At 43.5% G+C, this 20,746-nt stretch overlaps 1 protein-coding gene across 2 annotated transcripts in view; it reads left to right on the top strand.

The window, feature by feature from the left end:
• LOC115400295 (protein C-ets-1) overlaps positions 1–18,822 on the top strand; it is a 35,983-nt gene extending 17,161 nt beyond the window's left edge. For both annotated transcript variants that reach the window (XM_030108084.1, XM_030108085.1), the window contains 7 exons: positions 9,782–9,901; positions 10,504–10,704; positions 11,005–11,082; positions 11,396–11,641; positions 13,100–13,360; positions 16,925–17,043; positions 17,927–18,822. In XM_030108084.1, the coding sequence (XP_029963944.1) occupies positions 9,782–9,901; positions 10,504–10,704; positions 11,005–11,082; positions 11,396–11,641; positions 13,100–13,360; positions 16,925–17,043; positions 17,927–18,142 (1,241 nt within the window). In that variant the 3' untranslated portion in view covers positions 18,143–18,822. The remainder of the gene's footprint in view (positions 1–9,781; positions 9,902–10,503; positions 10,705–11,004; positions 11,083–11,395; positions 11,642–13,099; positions 13,361–16,924; positions 17,044–17,926) is intronic.
• Positions 18,823–20,746: the final 1,924 nt, after the last annotated feature.

Below are 20,746 nucleotides of genomic sequence, written 5' to 3'. Positions count from 1 at the left end.
TCACAAGCCAGCACAGAGTTATGGCACTGTGGGAAGGACAGCTGCTTTTTCATTCTCTCTCCAAACACCTGCAGCCACACACTGTACATGTGTGCATACCCCTCTAACAGGCTTAAGTGGCTTCCAGCCTACCTTCACTATATTGTTTGTTATTTTCTTTTTGCGACGGAAGTGCAGCTAGAGTCAGCTTACCCAAGGTCTGTCCTCACTCTCGAACAGAGGTAATTCCTTTAAAAGCGCTCACACTTCGCCAGGGTCAGAGGTGCACCCAAACAAAGCTTCTAAAGTTCCGCCAAACTGCTGTTCCTCTGCTGGGTGTTACAGTAGCCGGTCCCTGGCACGGCACACTTACTTCATTGTAACCCAGACTGTGGTAGCTTATTATTGAAAGCAATATGTAGCCATAACAAAACCTGTCTCTTCAAAGTGAGCCACCATTTCAAAGATAGGAAAGAAGAGCATTACAGTATGTTCAAGCAACATTATAGATTTAATACTCAACAGAGCTGTCAATTATTCACAGATACCAGGCTGTGTTAGGCTTTCGGGGTGATGTTCTCCTTTACTTTCCTTCTCGGTTTCGTCAGGCCTGGAGGTCGGGGTTCAGTGACTGACAGGAATGTTTGTGAGCATGCCCTGCTGGGTGGCAGGCATGGAAGCAGAGAAAGAGCTGGAGGGGAGGGCGACTTTTATCTGATCAAAACGCTGCAGTTTGTTGTAACTGGCAGCTCTGATGCGTCTGCAGAGAGGCCTTATATGGTATCTTGTTCCACCACTGCCACATACAGACCATGCCACATGAATGACTCCTAAGAGCACTTTACTTACTTTCCCCGGTTGGTACGGTATGTAGAGGGGCAACGTATGTCAGGACAGAGAGCGTTACATAAGCTGCAGGTTTTTTGCTTTGGTGTGTGTTTATGTCAGCACTACTTCAGTAGCGCTGTGTAATATATGCCAATGTTTGAGTGTGCTTGGCTGCCTGGCAGCTGTGCAAACACTGTTCGGGTGATCCAGGCTTCTCTTGATGTGGTCTGTCAATGGATCGGGCCAAACGGAGCAAACAGGTCAGTTTTTCAACTGATGTGCGCCGTGTCAATCCGAGGCCGGTTTGGTATTCGAGACTCGATAAGCCACTCCAGTGCATCAACCGTACAACGTTAGATAGCATTTAACCACGTCTGTGCCTAGAGGCAACAGATTCAGGCTTCATCAATAGGCCTCCCTGTGCTTGTTGGACGTGCCAACAGTCTGGGTGGGTACCAATGAAGTGAACGTCTGTGTGTTTTCCACAATGAGCTTGTCTTTATCTGTTCTTCCCGCGCAGCTCAGTGATGTCAAAGAGTTGCATCAAACGGGTTATCCCCGCCATTCAGTCAGAGTTTCATTCATTACTCCCTCATTCAGTCTATCATTTACGATGTTTGCCCATATAAACATAGATGATGAACTGCGTGGGTCCGTTCCCGATGCTGCCCTGGTGACTACACGCCTTAACGTGTGCTTATAAAGCTTAGTCATAAAATGAGGCGTGTTAGCACCAGAAACAGCAGTCTGCTAAATAATAAGCATATGGTGAGAGAGCGAGAGGGGTTGGGGGAGGTTGAGGACATTCCCAAGGTGTGGTCAATATAACGGCAGTAATACGTTGAAAAAATAACATAGAAACTGATTAGAGTGCCTCGCTTATCAACAGGTCTACAACCTCTGTTTTCACTCACATTCCTCGAAAAAACTTTACAACCAAAACACAGAAAAACACATAACTTCGTCCTGGAAAAAAAAAAAAATGTTAGCAAACATTTTATGTAACAGACACTCGTTTCAATTATTCACCCACCCACTCAGACAATTCCTCCTCTGATGTTCCCTCCCCCCTTTCCCTTTTTTCTCCTTTCCTTCCTTTCTGCTGGCCACATGAGTTTCTCTCATGGCACCTTGATGTGGCTGGTGAGTGCACTTTGTCCCGCCACCGCTCATTCCTAGCTTGTAATCCCTGACTCATGATACTAGACGCCTGTTAAACCACATGTCATACGCTTTCCGATTGTTCGCCTGTTTGACTGGCCCGCTGGTTAGTGCTACCACAAGCCTCAGCATTTTCTACAGTACCGGTCCCGACTGTTGAACCTTCACTAGCTTGACGCTGCACTGACATGGCCCCCCAGCTGCCCACGCATCTCAAGACAGCTTTGCCTCAAGTGCTCTCTAACTTTTTTTTTGGCATCTTGCTCTGTTGCCATTTCTGGTTTTATAGTTCCACTTTTAGGACCCGTGTTTCCAAACAAAAAAAGCAACTTGAGCAGAATGCCTGTTTTGACTATCAGTCTACGGTCCTAAGAGGCAGCGTGTTTGTTTCACCGTGGATGTTCAGCTGTCTGCAACGAGGCCATGTCACTCATTTTGTTCAGTGTATGGTCCAGATTTTCTCCCTCTATGTTCTTTTTTTTTTCTTTTTGTCTCTGTTTGCTGCACGCCACCTGTTTTTGGAGTCAGCATGCATCGCGTGCTGCTTTTGTAATCAGGTGAACAAATGGGGCACAGCCGCAGACCGTGTGTGTATCAGACCTACAGCATCGGCGATATATTGATTGACGGGCCTGTCAAAGCAAAGAATGATAAGGAAGGATGTGTTTGTGTGGGTGGCTTGCTCAGCTAAGTCTGTGAGATTTCGGTGGAGCTCACGATGAGTTGAGGCTGCAATGGGAGGCGCATGTGCCAAGGGCTGAGTAGTCGAGCTGTGCAAGTTTCTAGGCCGTCACTGGAGTTGCAAAACAAAAATTACTGACTGACGTGTGCATTGTTTTTATATATAGAAATGACTTTCTTTGTCTAGCTACATCAGCTGAAGGTTCTCACGGGAAGAAAATAGTGAAAGATTTACTGATTATATTCAGTTGAATCAATGCAAATGTGTTAATGGAACATTATGAGTTAATTCACACCTTTAGTCTGAAAAAAGCCTGTTTTTTTACGACATGGTTACTGTGAACATTGTCTGAGTCATTACATAGGAATTTTACAAGATATGGTCATTGCTTTTATCGTGACCAGTCATATTTTCAAGTTAATCATTATGAAGTCCAGTCATTTATTGAGGGGATGAGTCATAACTGTGCATGTCTGCGTTTGTGCGTGTGTACAACTCCAAAGTTATTTTAATCTTCTGGAAATCACTTCCATCTCTCATTGCAAAACTCTGACTTGTAACTTTCCAGCTATCCAATCTTCATTTGCATCTTAATATTGAAAGACACGTATCTAAATCAGATAAAGGAACAGAGATGTCGCCAGCTGTTTGATGTTTTATGCTCCTATTAACCATGGAGCCTCTTTTTAGCCTAAAATAGTACTGCAGTTCATCATCTAGACTTGAAACCCACTTTGCCACTTAGACCACAAGTCATTTTTTGGTCACATTAGAGGAAAACAAGAAAGCTGTGAGAAGCACATTAGTGATTGTAAAACAGAGGTGGAATGTGAGGCACGCAACATGAAAACACTGCGGTCTAGGGAGAATTTATTTATCAAGTATCCATCTGTCGGCCATAGTTTGCCTTCAAACAAGCAACAATCTCTCATATATGTATGATGCGTAATTAAACCCAGCTATTACAGGACTTACGTGACTGTGTGGCCAGCAGTTTCATCAGTTTGTGTGAATGTCTTGGTCCTTTGAGTACCACATAATTCACACTTATATCACGAACCTGTTGGTGGAATGTATCAGTTTGGACTAAAAATGGGGGAGACACCATGTTTTGTGGAAAAAATGCAACACAGAGAGTAAACTGTTTGTCAGATATGGCGTGTGTTTGGTTTTACTCCTAAACAGTTCCCCCAGAGCATCCCATGACTGTTTACAACAGAGATGGAACCTGGGAGGGCAGCTAGCCGCAATGTAGCTATGCTAACACCACCTGCACCCTCCAGCACTGTGTTCGTCTTTCAGCTCCTCTTTAGCTAGCGTTATAGGATGAAACCAAAATGATCAGACTCTTAGTTTGGTGGGTTAAACATTCCTGAAAGCACCAAAAAGCATGATTTTAGAGTAGGAGAATCCTTGAAAGTTGTGAGATTTGTCAGAACTCTGCATTTGTGATTGATGTTTCAAGTTGAACTTTTCCCAAAATTATGTGTAAGCCTCGTCGAAATGATTAACGATTTGAAGGTTGTGCAATGAGCAGCTAGGAGAAATGCCTTGCTGTTACTCAATCCTTTGTACCTCAAGACCTAAAACACCCCCAAAACTGGCCTTTTCAATATTTTTTAATGATCACAGAGCAACAAAGTTTGAATGAAATTTCAGCAAATGAGCATCTGATCATGTGACCTTTTTCATTTTTCTGTCATTCATCTGGAAGGAAAAAGGTTGCATCTAGATTTTAGCAAAAATGAAAAAAAAAAAATGTTCAGAATCTGTTACTGAAAATCATTTCAAACTCAATGTCATATCAAGTGCTGAGACTTTGGCATAAACAGCAGAGTTAATGCACTTTCGCATCTTAAGCTAATATAATTTTCGAGATGGAGAGAGGGGAAGAAAGAAAGGCAGAAGGGCAGCTATGTGCTATTAGTCTGACTTATTGTCTGCTCCAGTAGCCACTGAGTCTGTGGTGGTGCTGATCCTGAGTAACTCTACTTTCATGCTTGAAGACAGATGTCAGCAGTAGTTGCCTTGTGCCATACAGTCGTCTCACATCACCGCAGGCTTGTGTTTCAGGAGGGCAGCCAGAAGCCAGTGGTGAGCATCTAAGAATAAAAGTCATGTTTCAGCACTGTTACCTCTGATGATGGTATTATCCCAGTGAGTGAGTTGGATCCGTTTAGATCCACTTGCTTTAGAGCAGGCTTTGGCCTTGGTCAGGTCTGGCTTCGTCACCTTGCCTGCAGGTCTCGTCTACCTCCTTGGCACTGAGATGGAAAGCAAAACACTGTGGCTGACCGAACAAGCAACCCTCTTAAAAACCCAGACTGCCACCCCATCCTCCCACTCTCCCTCTGCTGCGGCTCTCAGTCGCCACTTTATCACCCTGTGGGGCTGAATGGACCCCCTTCATACTGGGTTTATGACCTTGTGTTCCCAGACCAGCGCCCCAGATATGGATCGCCATCAAAGACTCCTTCAGATACCACTGTCACCTCAGTCCTTCTGTGGGTTGGCCAGTCTGCCTTAAAGAGCTGATTAGAAGCATTTGGCTTGTAACCAACACCTTCTGTTTTTTTAACTGCACCTTGTCGTGAGCACACTGATACGTACCTGTGCAAATGTAGGGTTATTAATGGAGAGAATAGAGCCTCAGTAGAAATCTTTGACCTACACCTGAACCCACAACTCAAATGACTTCCCTCAGGAAGTGGCAACTTAGCCACAGGAAATGGACCTGGTATGAAAATCCCGCTATACACTCAGCTACAGATTGACTGAGAGTTGGAGACATCAATTGACACATTATTTGATGTGATTGACAGCATCGATGATGGAAAGAAGGTAGTATCACTGTTTTTCCCCAACCGAATGTTTGATTGGATTTTTGCCAAAAATGACCAAAAAATGTGCACATTTTGTTACACAGAACAAACTCAAAAACTGACACAAGCTTTATGATTTTTGATGCTTACATGCAACGCTGAAAAGCCAGCTACATATCTTTTCCTGTGGTATAACATGGAAAACAATGTGTTCAGTTTAGCAATTTGAAGATTGTAAAGATAAGCATGCCATAAGGACAAACCTACATTTGATGTTATGATGCAACATGAACGTATGATTTTCCACTGATTATAAGATTGAAAAAAAAAAGAAAAACTCTTGGCCTGTATTTTCAGTTTTGTAAACAAATACATATTCATGGCTTTGGCGTGGAAGGACTGTAAACTTCGACATGTGAACTTATTTTAGATTATTAAAGCTCATTATAGTGAAAATTTTATACATTTGCATAGATAAAAGTGGACATTTCTATGTTTCACGTGTTAAAAATCCAGCTTTAAATAGACTTCTGCTTTTTGTCCTTTTCATCAGACTCTGCTCTCTTTCCCTCACTGTAACACGCACCCTCTCCAAAACTGTACGCGCCTATTTATAGCTCAATCACATGATAGAAAGCATATTGTCCCTTATTTGTTGGGTCTGGTTGCCTGCTCTGCTTGTATCATTGCATCATTCTGAGTGGAGGCAGCAGTCCAGGCTTTATGAATGAAGCGAGTCTCCGCCAGAGGCTGGAAGATGGCACCGATCCCACTGTGATGTCACTCCAGAGACCAGGAGGAGAGAGGGAGCTTTATCAGGCCTCCCATTCATTTGTCGGCCTCCTTCATTCTTCCTTTGTGCCCCCCCCCCCCAAACTTCCCCCTCATCCAGTCTTCTCTTTTACAGTAATGGGCTCATATTACAAGTCGGTGACTCACCCCCACACCCTCGACTCAGCCACCCCTCACCCACCCACCTAAGATGCTCCCTCTGCTATCGCTCCCCTGCCCCGCCCAGCCATGCCTGTTCCAGCTCAATAGACTTTGGCCCCAATCCACAAAAATCCCAATTTCACACCCACGCTCTGGCGCGCAGGCAAAGACGACTTCTAATTTAGTTCACGTGTGTGTGCGTGTGTTCATATGGGTGTCGTTTTAATAGTTGAAAATTCCAAACAAAACCTCTTGGGTTGGAGCTTCTAAGGTGAGAAATTCCTGTCAGTGAGAGCAAAAAGGGAGTGCCTAATCAATACATTTTAATGTACATCCAGACCACATCGCAATCTCTCCATCAGTGATTCTTGGAATAGAAGAATTTAATAATCTTTTTTCCTCATTAGGAAACAATTGGTTTCATTTTTGTTTCTTTCTCTGCAGAGGCTCTTTTTTTAGTCTTGTTAGTGAAATGTGGATGCCATAATGTTGCCTATGAGTTCCACCCACTCCCACATTTCTTCAGCTAAGTGGATGGGGCTCATTTTGTGGACAGACCCACACCGTCTAATGTGGAAAGTGATGACTTGTGGATGCTCCAACTCTCAGTACATACTGACCATTCTGCGTCTAATGGGACTCGCAGGCATTGAAATCGTATCAGGACTTCATCATTTACTTGAGATTGTCTAGATCGGCGCTCGCCTCTCTCGCTAATGGATGCACATTGTACATTAGTACTGCCGCAGATAACTTTCATATGGATCATTCACGAGGGAGACTGCTCTATTATCACTTCACTTTTACGTTCAGTGCTTGCCTTCCAGCACCGCTGTGTCCGCTGCTTTGTGTTTCCGAGCTCACGTCCCAATTCACACGCAACTGACAAATAGATTCACCCAAAAGCAAACGTCAGCATACATTTTGCTTCAAGTTGCTGCAAGATAGTGAACAAAGGTCCCACTTCAAACTCATTTCATGCAACTGAAACGAGTGCTTCGAAACAGGAAGACAAAAGCAGTCAAGCAAATTGCAGTTCACATTTTAATTTGCTATGTAATCAGGCTTCACATGTTCCCTCTCTCGAGTGCCTAATGTTAGCTCTCATGCACTATGGTGTCGAGTGTCTTTGCTGGGGGATTTAGTGCTAAAGTGGGTTCAAGTCTGCGTGGGCAAGTGCATGCTTGGGCTGGGTTGATAAAAGCGATGGGGAGGGAGGGGCGTAAACGGTTCGAAAGTGCAGGCAAACTCGACTCGATCCAGCTTAAATAAACTGCCACATTTTGCCTTTGCCTTCACATCAAAGCGCAGACTGTCTGAGCCCCGGTCCCATCTCAGTTTGCAGTCGTTTGCAATGCATGTAGGTTTTTTTCTTTTTCTTTTTCCCACTACCAACAGTACATGAAAGAAAAATGAGCTGAGTAGAAGCCCAGACAACTTTGCTGTCAGAGGCAACTTTATATATAAAGACGGCTTGCTCAGGTTTCTATTTTCCCCAGGTCTTTTATTGTGAAAATGCACAGTTAATTTTGATGAGCGAGATTTATCTGACAATAGTTTTAACTGATGTTATCTGTGAGGCTTTAAAGCAATATATATTCTCAGCTCTTCAGCCGGTTTTTTTTTTTTTTTTTTTTTAGCTTTTGAATATGATAGTTAACTTTATGTTTGTTCATCATTGTTATGTTATTACAGGCCTAATTGAATTACATGAGGAAGCACAGATGTCTTGTCTGTCTTCTTAGTTGGGCCTTTTGCAAAGTTTCTGTCTTTAGAGAGAGTTCAAAAAAAGCGTTGGGGGGGAAAAAGAAAGAAATTGTGAGACCTAATTTTACAAATAGCCAGACAGACGTGGGTTCCACGGGCAAAGGAGGGACAGCTGCTGTGCATTCCAGACGAGGTCGCGACGTCAGCGAGTGGTGAAAACAAGCATGAACTGTATGCTGCCCCAGTGTACCGCTGGCAGATAAAACCACCAGCCGGCAGAGATGCCAGAACATCTGGTTCTGGCTGCGTTGCGAAGGGAGTGTCGCAACTTGTGCTCAACTCATTTGTGTGATTTAAATATTGCTTATTTTAATGAACATACAGTGAAGACGGGTGAGAAAAATCCTTTGTAGAGGTAGAGATGAAACAGGACTTAAGGTCAGATCGATCCAGTGACTTTGAAGTGCATGTTGGATGCACTGTTGATTCCTCAATTTTGATGAGGGAAGATGGTTTTTTTGAGGCTTTGCATTCTTATAGATTATGATAGATGTCAGCCTTTATTGTGCAGATGAGTCTGGGAACTCAGAAATTATGCAATTTAAAAACATGGCCGCTTTTGGGGTTTTTAATGTGGCCTTTTTTTAATGTCTATTTACAAGTCGTTTGTTGAGCATTTATTAGCAGTCTATTCTTGTGCCAGTGGCCCGGGGGTCTTTCCCTTCTCCCATGCTTTGCCCCCTCTTATCCCACACTTCTGCAGTCTGGTCAATCTAATTAGATGAGTGCGAGTCATCAGGCTCTGTTTAAAGCCATCAAAGGGAGCTCTGTTCCACGCCGGGTGCCCACTGGCAGTGAACAGAGAACAGTAACCCCTGTGTGTGTGTGTGTGTGTGTGTGTGTGTGTGTGTGTGTGGATGTGGGTGTGTGTGTGAAAGCCCACCCCAGCTCCCCTGAGCCGCCTGCTCGCAGCGCCGGTGACATCATCACCCCATCCCTCGACCCCTTGACCTGTCAGAAAGCCTGACCCCTGGTTCGGTCTTGTGACAGTGGGCCCCTGTGTTAGAGCGACATGGTAGGAGGGCCGGCCGGGGTCACGGTGTCACTGATGGGCACCAGGCGCCGCTCTCCCACCCAGGATCTGCGGGATGTGTGGGAGAGAGGGTGGTGTTTGAAGTGTTTGTAAATAAACATGCAGGTTTGTTTTAATGCACCAGGGCCAGATGAGTGGGATTTTCCACAAGGAGCCGATCACTAACAGCAACTAAAAGAAAACATGCAAAGTGCACTTTCTGACTTTGATGCAAAAATGCAAACGTGCAGTGCATTTAACAGCCGTGTGTGTTCAGGTCAAACCCTTGATGTTCTGGGTTAAATAGAATGAGGCCGATATGGAGACTGTGTCTGTCTAGACAGAATGTAATTGCTGAACCATGATGTTGATCACGGCAGATATAACTATGTTGATTTCCTTTGCGTTTGTGTGGATGCATGCGTGTGTATCTGTGTGAACCACCCCCTCCCTCCGCCACTGAAATTTTCCATTCAGTGCTCGAAACAGAATACAAGATGTGCTGCCGTAGCTCAGGTTGTCAAGCAGTAATTGAAAATTACAAACAGATTGCTCCATATAATATTGTAATCAATGTTCTTTTAATTTGATTGGCAGATCCAGAGTGTGGCGATGTTCCCCTGCTCACTCCGTCGAGTAAAGAGATGATGTCCCAGGCCCTGAAGGCCACCTTCAGTGGCTTCACAAAGGAGCAGCAGCGACTGGGAATTCCCAAAGGTAATGCTGTCAGCTGCTCGGATTCTCATTAGTGGCTGTTAACATTTTTCATTGGGGAAATCAAATCTCATCATGAGTCCTGAAAAGTACCTCAGTGCTGTCACATGTCAGGCGTGCGCACACTTAGTCCTTTCACATTACGGCCTTTCACTGAAGGCATCCCGGGATGACTGGCTGAAAAGCAGGAGACACCCAGTTATTCCACAAATGGCCTTACATTATATACATTTCAGAGCAGGCAGACTGGCTGACTGCAGCATCAGGAGAGCGTAGACAGCAAGTCAGACTGTAAAATAATGAGTTAGCGCTGTAAATTTGAAGCAACCAGAGAAACGTTTCATGCTGTTTGCAAACAGCAGGACTGTCAGTATCTTTATATAATCATAGTATATCTGCAACTGTGGTTCTGGCTTTTGATTACCACTGCTGTTTACATTCACACATGGCTCCCTCTTTGTTGCTGATTGCCGAGTGAAAGTTGGCGGAAAGTGCTGCAGTTTAACTAAAAAGTGAAGCTTCTTCAGTGTTTGTTTGAGTAAATGTGCACATACCCCAGCATCAACAGTGAGTATATAACAATTACCAATTGTAATCCTCCACAGATCCCAGACAGTGGACGGAAACCCACGTGGCGGAGTGGCTAACGTGGACGGTGAACGAGTTCAGTCTGAAGAATGTGGACTTTGATAAATTCGGCATGAATGGAGCCAGCCTGTGTGCAATGGGGAAAGACCGCTTCTTAGACTTAGCACCTGATTTTGTGGGTGACATCCTCTGGGAACATTTAGAAATGCTCCAGAAAGGTAAGCCGTCGAAGACAATTTGATATTTATTTCCTAATTATTAGCTGGGTGAACATTCCCTTCATTCAGTCGCAGTTATGTAATTTAAGAAAATAAAACCACCTTCATCCCGCATGCTGATATCACTGCTTACTCCAGCTGAGGACTTTATTGGCATTTGCTTGAGTAACAGGAGCCAAACAGGAAGACACAATTTAGCTCAGGTCATTAATTTTTTATAGTAGTGGATGCAGTTACATGATACATGAAATCAATGGCGAGGTCACTGACGCTCGTTCTCTCTATCTATTTTTCATGAAGAGGATACAAAGCATTACCCCATCAATGGATTGACCTCCAACTTCCAGGAATCTCGCTATACCTCAGACTATTTTGTCAGTAAGTACTCATCACAGTCAGTCACTCTCTCTAATTGCATAAGATATATGTTTAAAATATGAATGGGAAAACAGAAGGAGGAAGAAGTTCATTGTTAAAAGAGGATTTACAATTTGCTTTGGATATATACAGTATATAAGAACATAATTGCACAGAAATATCACGGCAGTGCTTAAAATCTGCAGGATACCCACGGCTTGGTTTTGTTATCGGAGGATGACTCATCTGTCCTAAGATTGATCTTCCTCCTCTGTTTTGCTCTGGCTTCCCTTCCCTGGTTTTTATCTCCACTAATTTCCCCTTGTCTCTCCAGGCTACGGCGTGGAGCATGCTCAGTGCGTCCCTCCGTCTGAATACTCAGAGCCGGGCTTCATCACGGAGTCCTACCAGACGCTTCACCCCATCAGCTCGGAGGAACTGCTGACTCTCAAGTATGAGAGCGAGTACCCTGCCGTCATCCTCCGAGACACGGCCCTCAACTCCATGCAGGGCGACTATTTTTCCATCAAGCAGGAGGTCGTCTCCCCTGACAACATGTGTGTGGGACGCCTGAGTAGAGGTGAGGGGCCGCAAACGACGTCTTTATCCACGTCCGGGGGCGGAGCCAATCCCTCCTGACAGCAGTCCAGTCCGTCACAGGCAAACATAAGGAGTTTTCATAGTGGAACCAGGAGAACAGACTGCATGCTGGGATATTCTAGAGTGATAACAACTTCACCACTTTACAGTTCACGAATGATTTGATTTGATGTTTAATTGGCCTAGGTGTTTAGGAGTTCTGCAAGATAAGAACATGCTGTATTGATGTTGCTTCTGCTAGGTTACCCGCTTCATGGATGTATCCACAAGCGCACTTATGAAAAGCGTGTGAATGTCGAAGGTTTCTGTGTGGGTTTCTACCTGCGTGCGATTGTGCTGAAGCTGCCAGAATCTTGTCATGCTACATCAGTGAGCGCCTATTAGAGGAGAAGAAAAGCAGGCCCTCTGGTTGGTTTGTGGTTCAGGCAAAAACCCGCCTCATACATTTTGACTAGCTTGGGAGAAGGAAAAAAAAAAAAAAAAGAAAAGATAACCCTATTGTTTTTGTCAGAGCGATACACAAACCAAAGCCACAGCGTGTTCTGTTCTTGCCGCCTGTCCTTTATGTAAAACAGTTCAAGTGGTGTAACCTTCAAGAAAGTGTTTTTTTTTTTCTCTCTCTCTCTTGTTTTTGTTGGCCTCTTTTCCTCGTCTCAGCTTGACAGTTCTGGTTAAGGAGATAGAGGTGTCATCCACAGTTAGCGAGTGTGGGGTTTTCTCATGAAGCTGTTTGCTTTTCTGAACGCGTCGGCTTGTTTTCTCTCCCAGCGATAGTTTGCGGAAGAATTAGCAGTACAGTTTACATTTACGACCATAAAGCTCAGGTTTTCGTCTCACAAATCACCCAGCTGTATAAATGAATAGCATGTGCCATGTTACAAGCCTCCCACAACCCCCGGCGCTTTCAGCGTTGGCCTTCAAGGTCCGATTCTAATGCATCACACATACGCAGCTTTAGAGCATTGTGCTCTCCTGACGTGGGAAAGTATTTTAGCAGCACAACTGATTCCCACATGTGGCTTCCATTTCACCAGCTGAAGATTTCAGCGTTGGTAGAGGTACTGCATTATCTGTCATTTGTTAATGACGCACCATTGAAAGACTCCTCTTATCTTTCCCAGGGCCAAGAATAGCACCACAATTTGCGTGATTGTCTTCCATTTAAAATCGAATCCAAATGGTGGTTGTAAAAGTGAAATGAGGTGTGAAATAGACAGAGACGTGGCACCATACATATATAGCTTCATGAGAAACAACACAATTTTTTTTTAAGCAGTATAGATGATTAGAGCTGCACAATGGTGTAGTGTTTAGCTCTCCTCCATGGTATAAATCCAGGTTGGTCCTTTATGTTTAGAGTTTGCATGTGTCTCCAGGTACTCTTCTTTCCTTCTATTTATTTATAATATGATTTTTCCACTTTTTCCTTCTGTCTCAGGTAAGCTCGGTGGACAGGACTCCTTTGAGAGCATCGAGAGCTTCGAGAGCTGTGACCGGCTGACCCAGTCGTGGAGCAGCCAGTCTTCGTTCAGCAGTCTGCAGCGGGTACCGTCGTACGACAGCTTCGACTCGGAGGACTACCCCACCGCTTTGCATGGCCACAAGCCCAAGGGCACCTTCAAAGACTATGTGAGGGAGCGCTCAGACCTCAGCAAGGACAAGCCCGTCATCCCGGCAGCAGCACTGGCAGGATACACAGGTACTTATACACAGAATGCTGTGGAGTGACACTTGACACAAAAACATCATGTAATTCATTATGATTATTTCTGATTATTCCCCTTTTTTCATCACAATGCTTTCACCTCTGTTACACACTTGTTCATGCCCTGTGCAAGATGTGACATCTGCGCTGCTGCTTTCAGACTTTGTGAAAAACAGAATTTTTTTTCAATACAAGCTGCCAAAGTTGCGCACATAACAGGAAGCAAGCTAAATTTTGCTCAGTCCTTCTTTGTCTTCTCTTTCTCTGCCTTTCTTGCTCTTTTCTCTCTTTCTGTCTTCACCTCTCATCTACCTCCTTGTTATCTGCAGCCCGCATCTCAACCTATTTTTTTTTTCTTCGAGGTCGTCCTGGCAACGCTAGCGAAACATAGAAACGATACCTGCCCCTGCATACAGCACTAGCGTAAAATTATCTCCTCATCTCGTGAGGCATCCTCATACTTTTTTGTGCTTGAAAACAACTTATGCATGATCGAGCTCAATAAGATGTAGAGATAAACGCGCGCTCTTCTGGTACGTGTGCACTATTTTAGCATCTTTCATGAAACCACAAAAAACATGTAAACAAAGCTGCAATGTTAGTAGGATACAAAAACCAACGTTCAAATTTTCCTTTTATATATTCTTACAAATGATATATTAGCTTCACATTGTGTTTTTTTTTTCTTTTTTTTTACCTCAGTATGTTTGATTATTACCAACAAAATGTTTTTTGCCTCTTCTAATGTTAAATTTTCAGTCGAGGGTTGTTGTTGTTTAAGGCCACATTGTTCAGGCAGTAACAGTGTTTGGGACTTTTTCAGACTTGCTTAAATTATAGTCACAAGGCTGAAAAAATTGTAAGCACTGGGGAAAAAAAAAAGAAGGGGAAACCCACACACCATGTTTCAACGTCACGAACAAGGCGAACATCAGATCTCCGCAGGCTGCGCCAAAGTTGGCATGCACAAGGTAATTGGTCATCTGTATGGTAATGACTTCAAAAGCCACTCATAGAACAATGAGTCATTCACTTGTAATGATGTTGGAAAGATGTCGTAATGTATTTATAATCAAATAATGAAGAGAAAGACACAGTCTAAAAGCCCCTCCAGGACCATTACAGTCTGCATTTCTCCTTTTTTTAACCAAACCAGGAGACTCAATCTTTTAAACAGCAAGAAATTCTCTTTCCAAAGCATTTGCCCTAATTATGTTTGTGCAAAAAAAGTAAACCCGAGCAATCTGATATGTGTCCCTCCTGCACCATATTCATCTCCGATGACCAAGTCCAGTCTATGTTGATGACATGCATGTACCAGTAGCATGAAGCTCCAAAGAGCTGATGTGAAAGCGAGGCAAGCTAATGCATAGTGAAGTACTCTGTTCTCACAGAGGAGGAGATCCTTCCTATGAGCTTTTATGCAATGAAAAAAGGGGAAAGATTGGAAAAAAAGATATCTTGCTTTTACACGCATTTTTTTTCTTTTTTTTATCCGAAATGGAAAATGAAATGTCCTCAGCAGCCTGCTGTCGGCCTTGATGTTCTGAGATTAGTGGAGTGTTTAAGAAAAGGAAAAAAGAAAAAGTAGTCCTTTGAACAAATAAGCATTTTTGTGTGTCCGTGTGGATGGATGGGGGAAAAACGATTAAAAAGTGGGAGTGATGATATGAAACACCTTAAAAAATAAATAAAATTAAAACGCAGAAAAAAAACCCAAAGAGACGCTTTAGTATAAGCCTAAAACTGTTGATGGCAGTTTGCTCTGCTCAGCTTCCTGTTCCAGGCGTGGGGCGACAGGTGACACTTGTAGCGAGGACAGGGAGCCTGATAAGGCTGCAGAGAGATAAGTGAAGCTCTAGTTGTCATCGCAGTGGTTTCCTGTGACAATTCGCTATTTGCACCTCTACATTAACGTCATTCGAACATAAAGCACAGCATGTCTGCATGAGGACTTTTGTGAGACCACTGCTTGGCACGCCTCACTTCTGCGACTCGTTTGGAAGACAGTAATCCTTTATACTGGAGGTTCAATTCCCCATCCAGCCCTGTATATGTGTCTGTATGCAAGACGCTGAAGGTTTTTCACCAATACTGCACAAGCATCATGCGGCCATCGCCATTGGTGTGAGTGAATGGGTGAAAGGGCGCTTGTTGAAACAGTAACAGCAACGTAAGTGAAGGTCATATCCATTTTTAGTTTTTTCCACCTTACAAGAGAAATGAGTCATGACTCTGAATTGACTTTCAAATACATTAAAACTCTGGTTCATCCAGAGTTTAGCTTACTGCATGTGGTCTGCGCTTCTTTGAATTAGACACTAAACGTTTCCGTGAATACGTGCCCCCACTCGACCCACCCTTTTGCCGTACTGTGAGCCTTTTCAATGAGGCCTATTGTACATGAGGATTGTGACATATTTTTGGAAACCTTTTTTTTTTTTTTGGCTGGGATCGCCTACATTCTGGCGTGAGAGCAGAGGGGACTGGTATCGCCCTTATGTGGGGTTCGCTGTTAGCAGCGGCAGACTTCTGGAATGCGAGGCAGAGTTTTCCGTCTGAAAGAGACCCAGTGTTGCGGAGCCACTTATTTTCCGATCCCGGAGTGGCTGCTGTCATGCACCTTCTTCACTCCCAGCAGGAGCTAAGGGGGCTCTGAAATGACATTTTGCACATTTAGCCCACACGCCCGTCTCTCCTAGAAGCATGTGTTTGTGCTGCACGGGGGGGGGGGTACGTTTGGTTTTTTTCGGAGGCACCAGAGAGGTGTCTTCTGCGCCGCTCCAGTTTTTGCTGAGGCGGTGCGCTGCACTTGGCAGGTGCGATTTCAACATGCACGGCTCAAAAGTGGGTGCGTATGTTGCATATGCTGAAAAACCACACGATCAAAGTGTACGGTACAGAATCTAGTTCAGGCACAAAACCAGTCTTTTTTCTCTCTCTCTCTCTCTCTCTCTCTCTCTCTCTCTCTCTCTCTCTCTCTCTCTCTCTCTCTCTCTGTTCATTTTGCCTCTCCTCCTTTTTCCATGAGCTGCATTAAATACTTAACGACGTTGAAATGAGCTTTCACCACATTACTGTGTTTTTGAAAATGGCTTTCTATTTTGAAATGCCGTCTCTATTCGTGTCTTGAAGATGTAGTGCTGAAGTCCAGTAGCTGCCCCTCTTATTTTAAAACAGTGATTTCATCAGTGTGGAACTCATGGAGGCACAGACTGTAGATTCACATCGTGAACGGGGCAACCGGCAGACAAGGGGGCCGTCGGATGAATAGGACTGTTGTATTTAGGAGGACATTTGGTTCCACGGCTGCACTTTAGTTTGACCCAGATTAGAGGGTTTACTTTGTTCCTCAGACAAAAGTAAATCATCAACATGAATATTCAAGATATTTATTTATAGCGGGAGTTAAGATAGAGAACACATTGTGGCCTGAGTGTAAGTCATTTATTGTACGGATTAGGAATTGGTGTGAAAGTATTCTCATCTTTTCCACAGCAAATGCAGCTAAAGCTTCCCTCTGACCACCTTCTCTCTCTTCTCCCATCTGCTCTGCAGGCAGCGGCCCCATCCAGCTGTGGCAGTTTCTCCTGGAGCTGCTGACCGACAAGTCCTGCCAGTCCTTCATCAGCTGGACAGGCGATGGCTGGGAGTTTAAGCTCTCTGACCCTGATGAGGTGAGAGGTCACGACCCCACTGGCCACTGGCACACGTGTTGGGAGGTCCTGAGTAGTTGGCCAGATGAACAAAATGTCTTCTTTGTCAACACTCTGTTGTGCCTTCTCAGTACATTGTCATTAACGCTTTCTATGACGTTTTATACCTCTGTGGCAAAGGGACAACACATTTACCCTAAATATCAGATCAATAATCATAAATGATAATAATAATAATGAATAATAAATGCATGAAGACATCAGAAAAAATCTAGGTGTGTTTTTCTCCTGATGCATAATAGATATCTGCTCCTTATCTCAAACATGTCCACCTGAATATTCTAATAACTACAGGAATTGGATAGTGATCAGAATTTATTTATACGTGTGTTTGATCACGCTGGATTCATGGAGTCATCTGAAGTCCTGGGTTGTATATCAAGTTATACAGTCCGATGAACATCAGTGATACGGAATAGCATGACTTCATGAACTCTGTTGGGTTATTAGCATTTATATGATGCTACATTAAACAATCAATAGGCGTTACGCTGTAAGTGAAGAACCAATAAAAGCAAAATTGCACTCTTATTTATTAGTCCTGGGATCTTGGTTAGATGAGACTCATTTGAAGTCCTGGGTTGCATATCATGTTATGTCACTGGGATTCTTCAATAAATCACTGTTGTCACTTTGTCATGGAGGTACAAACATGACGAAAGGTGAACTTAGAATACGTTATATCCTCCACTTATAGTCCTGTATGAACCTTGAAGTTGTCTTGTTCTGGATGATATGTTCTATAAAGAATTTGAAAAGCGAGGAATTCACTCATTTTGCATTATTCAGCGGACCTTCATGTTTACTGCACGTCTCAACATTCCTGCGCTCTGTGGCGTTCCAGGTCGCTCGGAGGTGGGGCAAGAGAAAAAACAAGCCCAAGATGAATTATGAGAAGCTGAGCCGTGGCCTACGCTACTACTACGACAAGAACATCATCCACAAGACGTCTGGGAAGCGCTACGTCTACCGCTTTGTCTGTGACTTGAAAAGCCTGCTGGGCTACACTCCCGAGGAGCTGCACGCCATGCTGGACGTAAAGCCCGACACGGACGAGTGAAACGGAACCGCCAGGAGGAAGCCAGAGACAAAAATATGAGGAGCCGCACGGACCGAGGCTCGTAAAGTGGTCTTAACTGTTTGATAGAGTCGGTTAACCATTTTCTTGGGGACCAAAAATGTTTTTAATGACTAAGTGTGGTCTTTGTTACCTTCGAGCGCCCGTGTCTCAGACCAGATTTTAGCAAAAGAAGAAGGCAGAAGCCAAAAACCTGTATTCCTACCCTGTCGCATTTGAGGAGAGTGCGACTGTGTGCGAGTGTGTGTGTGCGAGAGAGAGAGAGATATATAATGGTATTAATTAGTAGCTCAAGGCAGAAGAAGCGCTATCGGGTAGAGTTCAGGTTTTTTTTTTTTTTTTTCTGAGTAGCAGAGAAAGCCGAGACACACAGTGTGAGAGAACCGAGAAAAAGCAAAATAAAGTGATTCATTTCATTGTTGGGGCTAAACGGAAAGCGGCGGAAGGTTTCCGCGAAGACAACGGTTGCCAAAATGTAAAAAAAAAAAAAGAAGAAGAAGAAGAAGAAAGAAAAAAGAAACTGAACCGAGGAAGTTATGATATCATATTTACGTACATGCTCACTGTTTTTCTTTGGCAAGAGATGTGTGTTCAGCTAGGACCAAAAAAAAAAAGTGTCATTCCTAAGTTGTTGTTAAAGGAGCATATGCTTGTGCCAGTATTATATAGTTGAGAACGTCCAGTTTCAGTCTACAAGGCAACTAATGGAAAGAGTTTAGTTTTTTTTTTTTTTTTTAATGTTATCAATGAAGGTATTACAGTGGAATCAATTCCTGAATGTTGAGTTTGGCTGTTAATGTTCTCAAGGAGCCTTTTATTCACTGAAATGTGCTGATTTGCTACCAGACAACACTATAGAGGCTGGCCCTGTGCTCTATAGGACCTGGTGAGAGATTACTCATACCAAAAGTGTCTGAGAGACAACCGAAAGACGCCGTTGCTTTTGAAACTGACACATTCGTCTTCTTGTACATGTCTGCCACATATCGTGACTGAAACAAAATACTTTTTTTGCATATACCACCAGTATTAGCGAACTATAGACAATCTATGTTGGGGGAATTCAGGAGCCTCTGGGGAGAAGAGTCCTTGTAAAGTGCAGATTAGATGCATAACTTGTCGATTCACTGTCAATGTCCGTGTTGCTTCAGAAGTCCAGTGTCTGCACAATGAAATCTCAAGTTGATTACCCGAGGACGGGATTTTTTCCAAAATCGTAAGAACTCTGGACTGTTTTTATGTAGTACGAGCTGCCCGAAAGAAAGCTGAGCAGGTATAGTGCGAGGACATGAGACCAGTAATAGAAAAAAAAAACAGTCTTGACCTGGAGAAAGCTGTTGGGGTTTATGGAGGTGACTGAAAGGCGTGTGTGGACGGCGCAGGGGACGATCCCTGAGGTCTGACGGAGAAATGACGAACAGAAATGATGCAAGTTGGCTTGCTGGGGACTGTTAGGACTAGTGGCGGTCAGGTGTGTTTCCATTTTAGGTTTGTGTACTACTTATCTCAGAGAGCGGTAAAATTCAGTTCAGAGTCAGTAAGTCCATTTGTATTTGTAAGTTTTGTTTCAACCAAATACAATGTATTCACTGGTTACATTTGAGCAGATTGGCAGCAGTTTCCTCCCCGACAGTGGGAACAGTGGCAGTACACTGGCCTTATGGGAAATGCCAAAGTTGAATATTATGTTAGAATACAATGTTATTGTTTACAATGGCTGAATGTTACCCATATGGATGAAAATAGCTTTTGAGATGTCTATTTGTACAGATTGTATTTCATAATGCTTTATTGAGACCCGGATTACACAAATAAGCAGGAGACAAAGCAGGAATAATAACCAAAACTCATGTGAGGTCTTTGGCCACGGTGCTTCGGGTATCCACAGCGTTAGAAGACAGGGACCAGAAATCGCTCGTGCATCTGAGGGAGAAAAGAAAAGAAAAAAAAGTGTTGTCTTTTATCTTTTGTTAAAACGATGGAAAGCACACAGCTTCAGGACAAAGAGAACCGCCTTCGCTGATTGGTGTTTCCCACCGAGTGCCGAGGAGAGATGCTGTATTTGCTCACGACCAGTTTTGAGCAAGACTGTCCTTCATTGCTGAACACTGATGTGTTTCTGATCGAAAAAGCAGAATTAGATCTTCGACTGATTGATTGGTGTCAAGCTGCACTGTGTCTTCATTCATTTCTGCTTCAAATATTGATGCCAAACACTGATTCGTGTCCTTATTCAGGTTTGATTTTTCTGCTCCTCGTTTCAAGAATTACTAAATCTTTGTGATATATATATATTTTTTTTTTTTGTTTTTGTTTCCCCGACACACAGTCATAATATTTGAATGTTGACGTGATGAGATTAACATGCCAAAAGAAAGCATCGTCTGACCTGAAATATTCCTATTTTAAAAATTGTTTTGTTGGGAAACTGTTTAATGTCAGAGACTACAATCTACTGCAGGTCGTATGTATTAATGAACCGTAGTCAGGCAAGTGTAAACATACCAATATTTTGTGGCATATGCATATCTCTAAATGGATTTAGAAGGAAAACCTTGTTTTGATGTTGTTGTTTTTTTTATATAT

This window comes from Salarias fasciatus, chromosome 14 (assembly GCF_902148845.1).
Source record: "Salarias fasciatus chromosome 14, fSalaFa1.1, whole genome shotgun sequence".
Classification (NCBI taxonomy): Eukaryota; Metazoa; Chordata; class Actinopteri; order Blenniiformes; family Blenniidae; genus Salarias; species Salarias fasciatus.
Note: the sequence above shows the minus strand (reverse complement) of the source record. Positions and strands in the feature narration are given on the sequence as shown.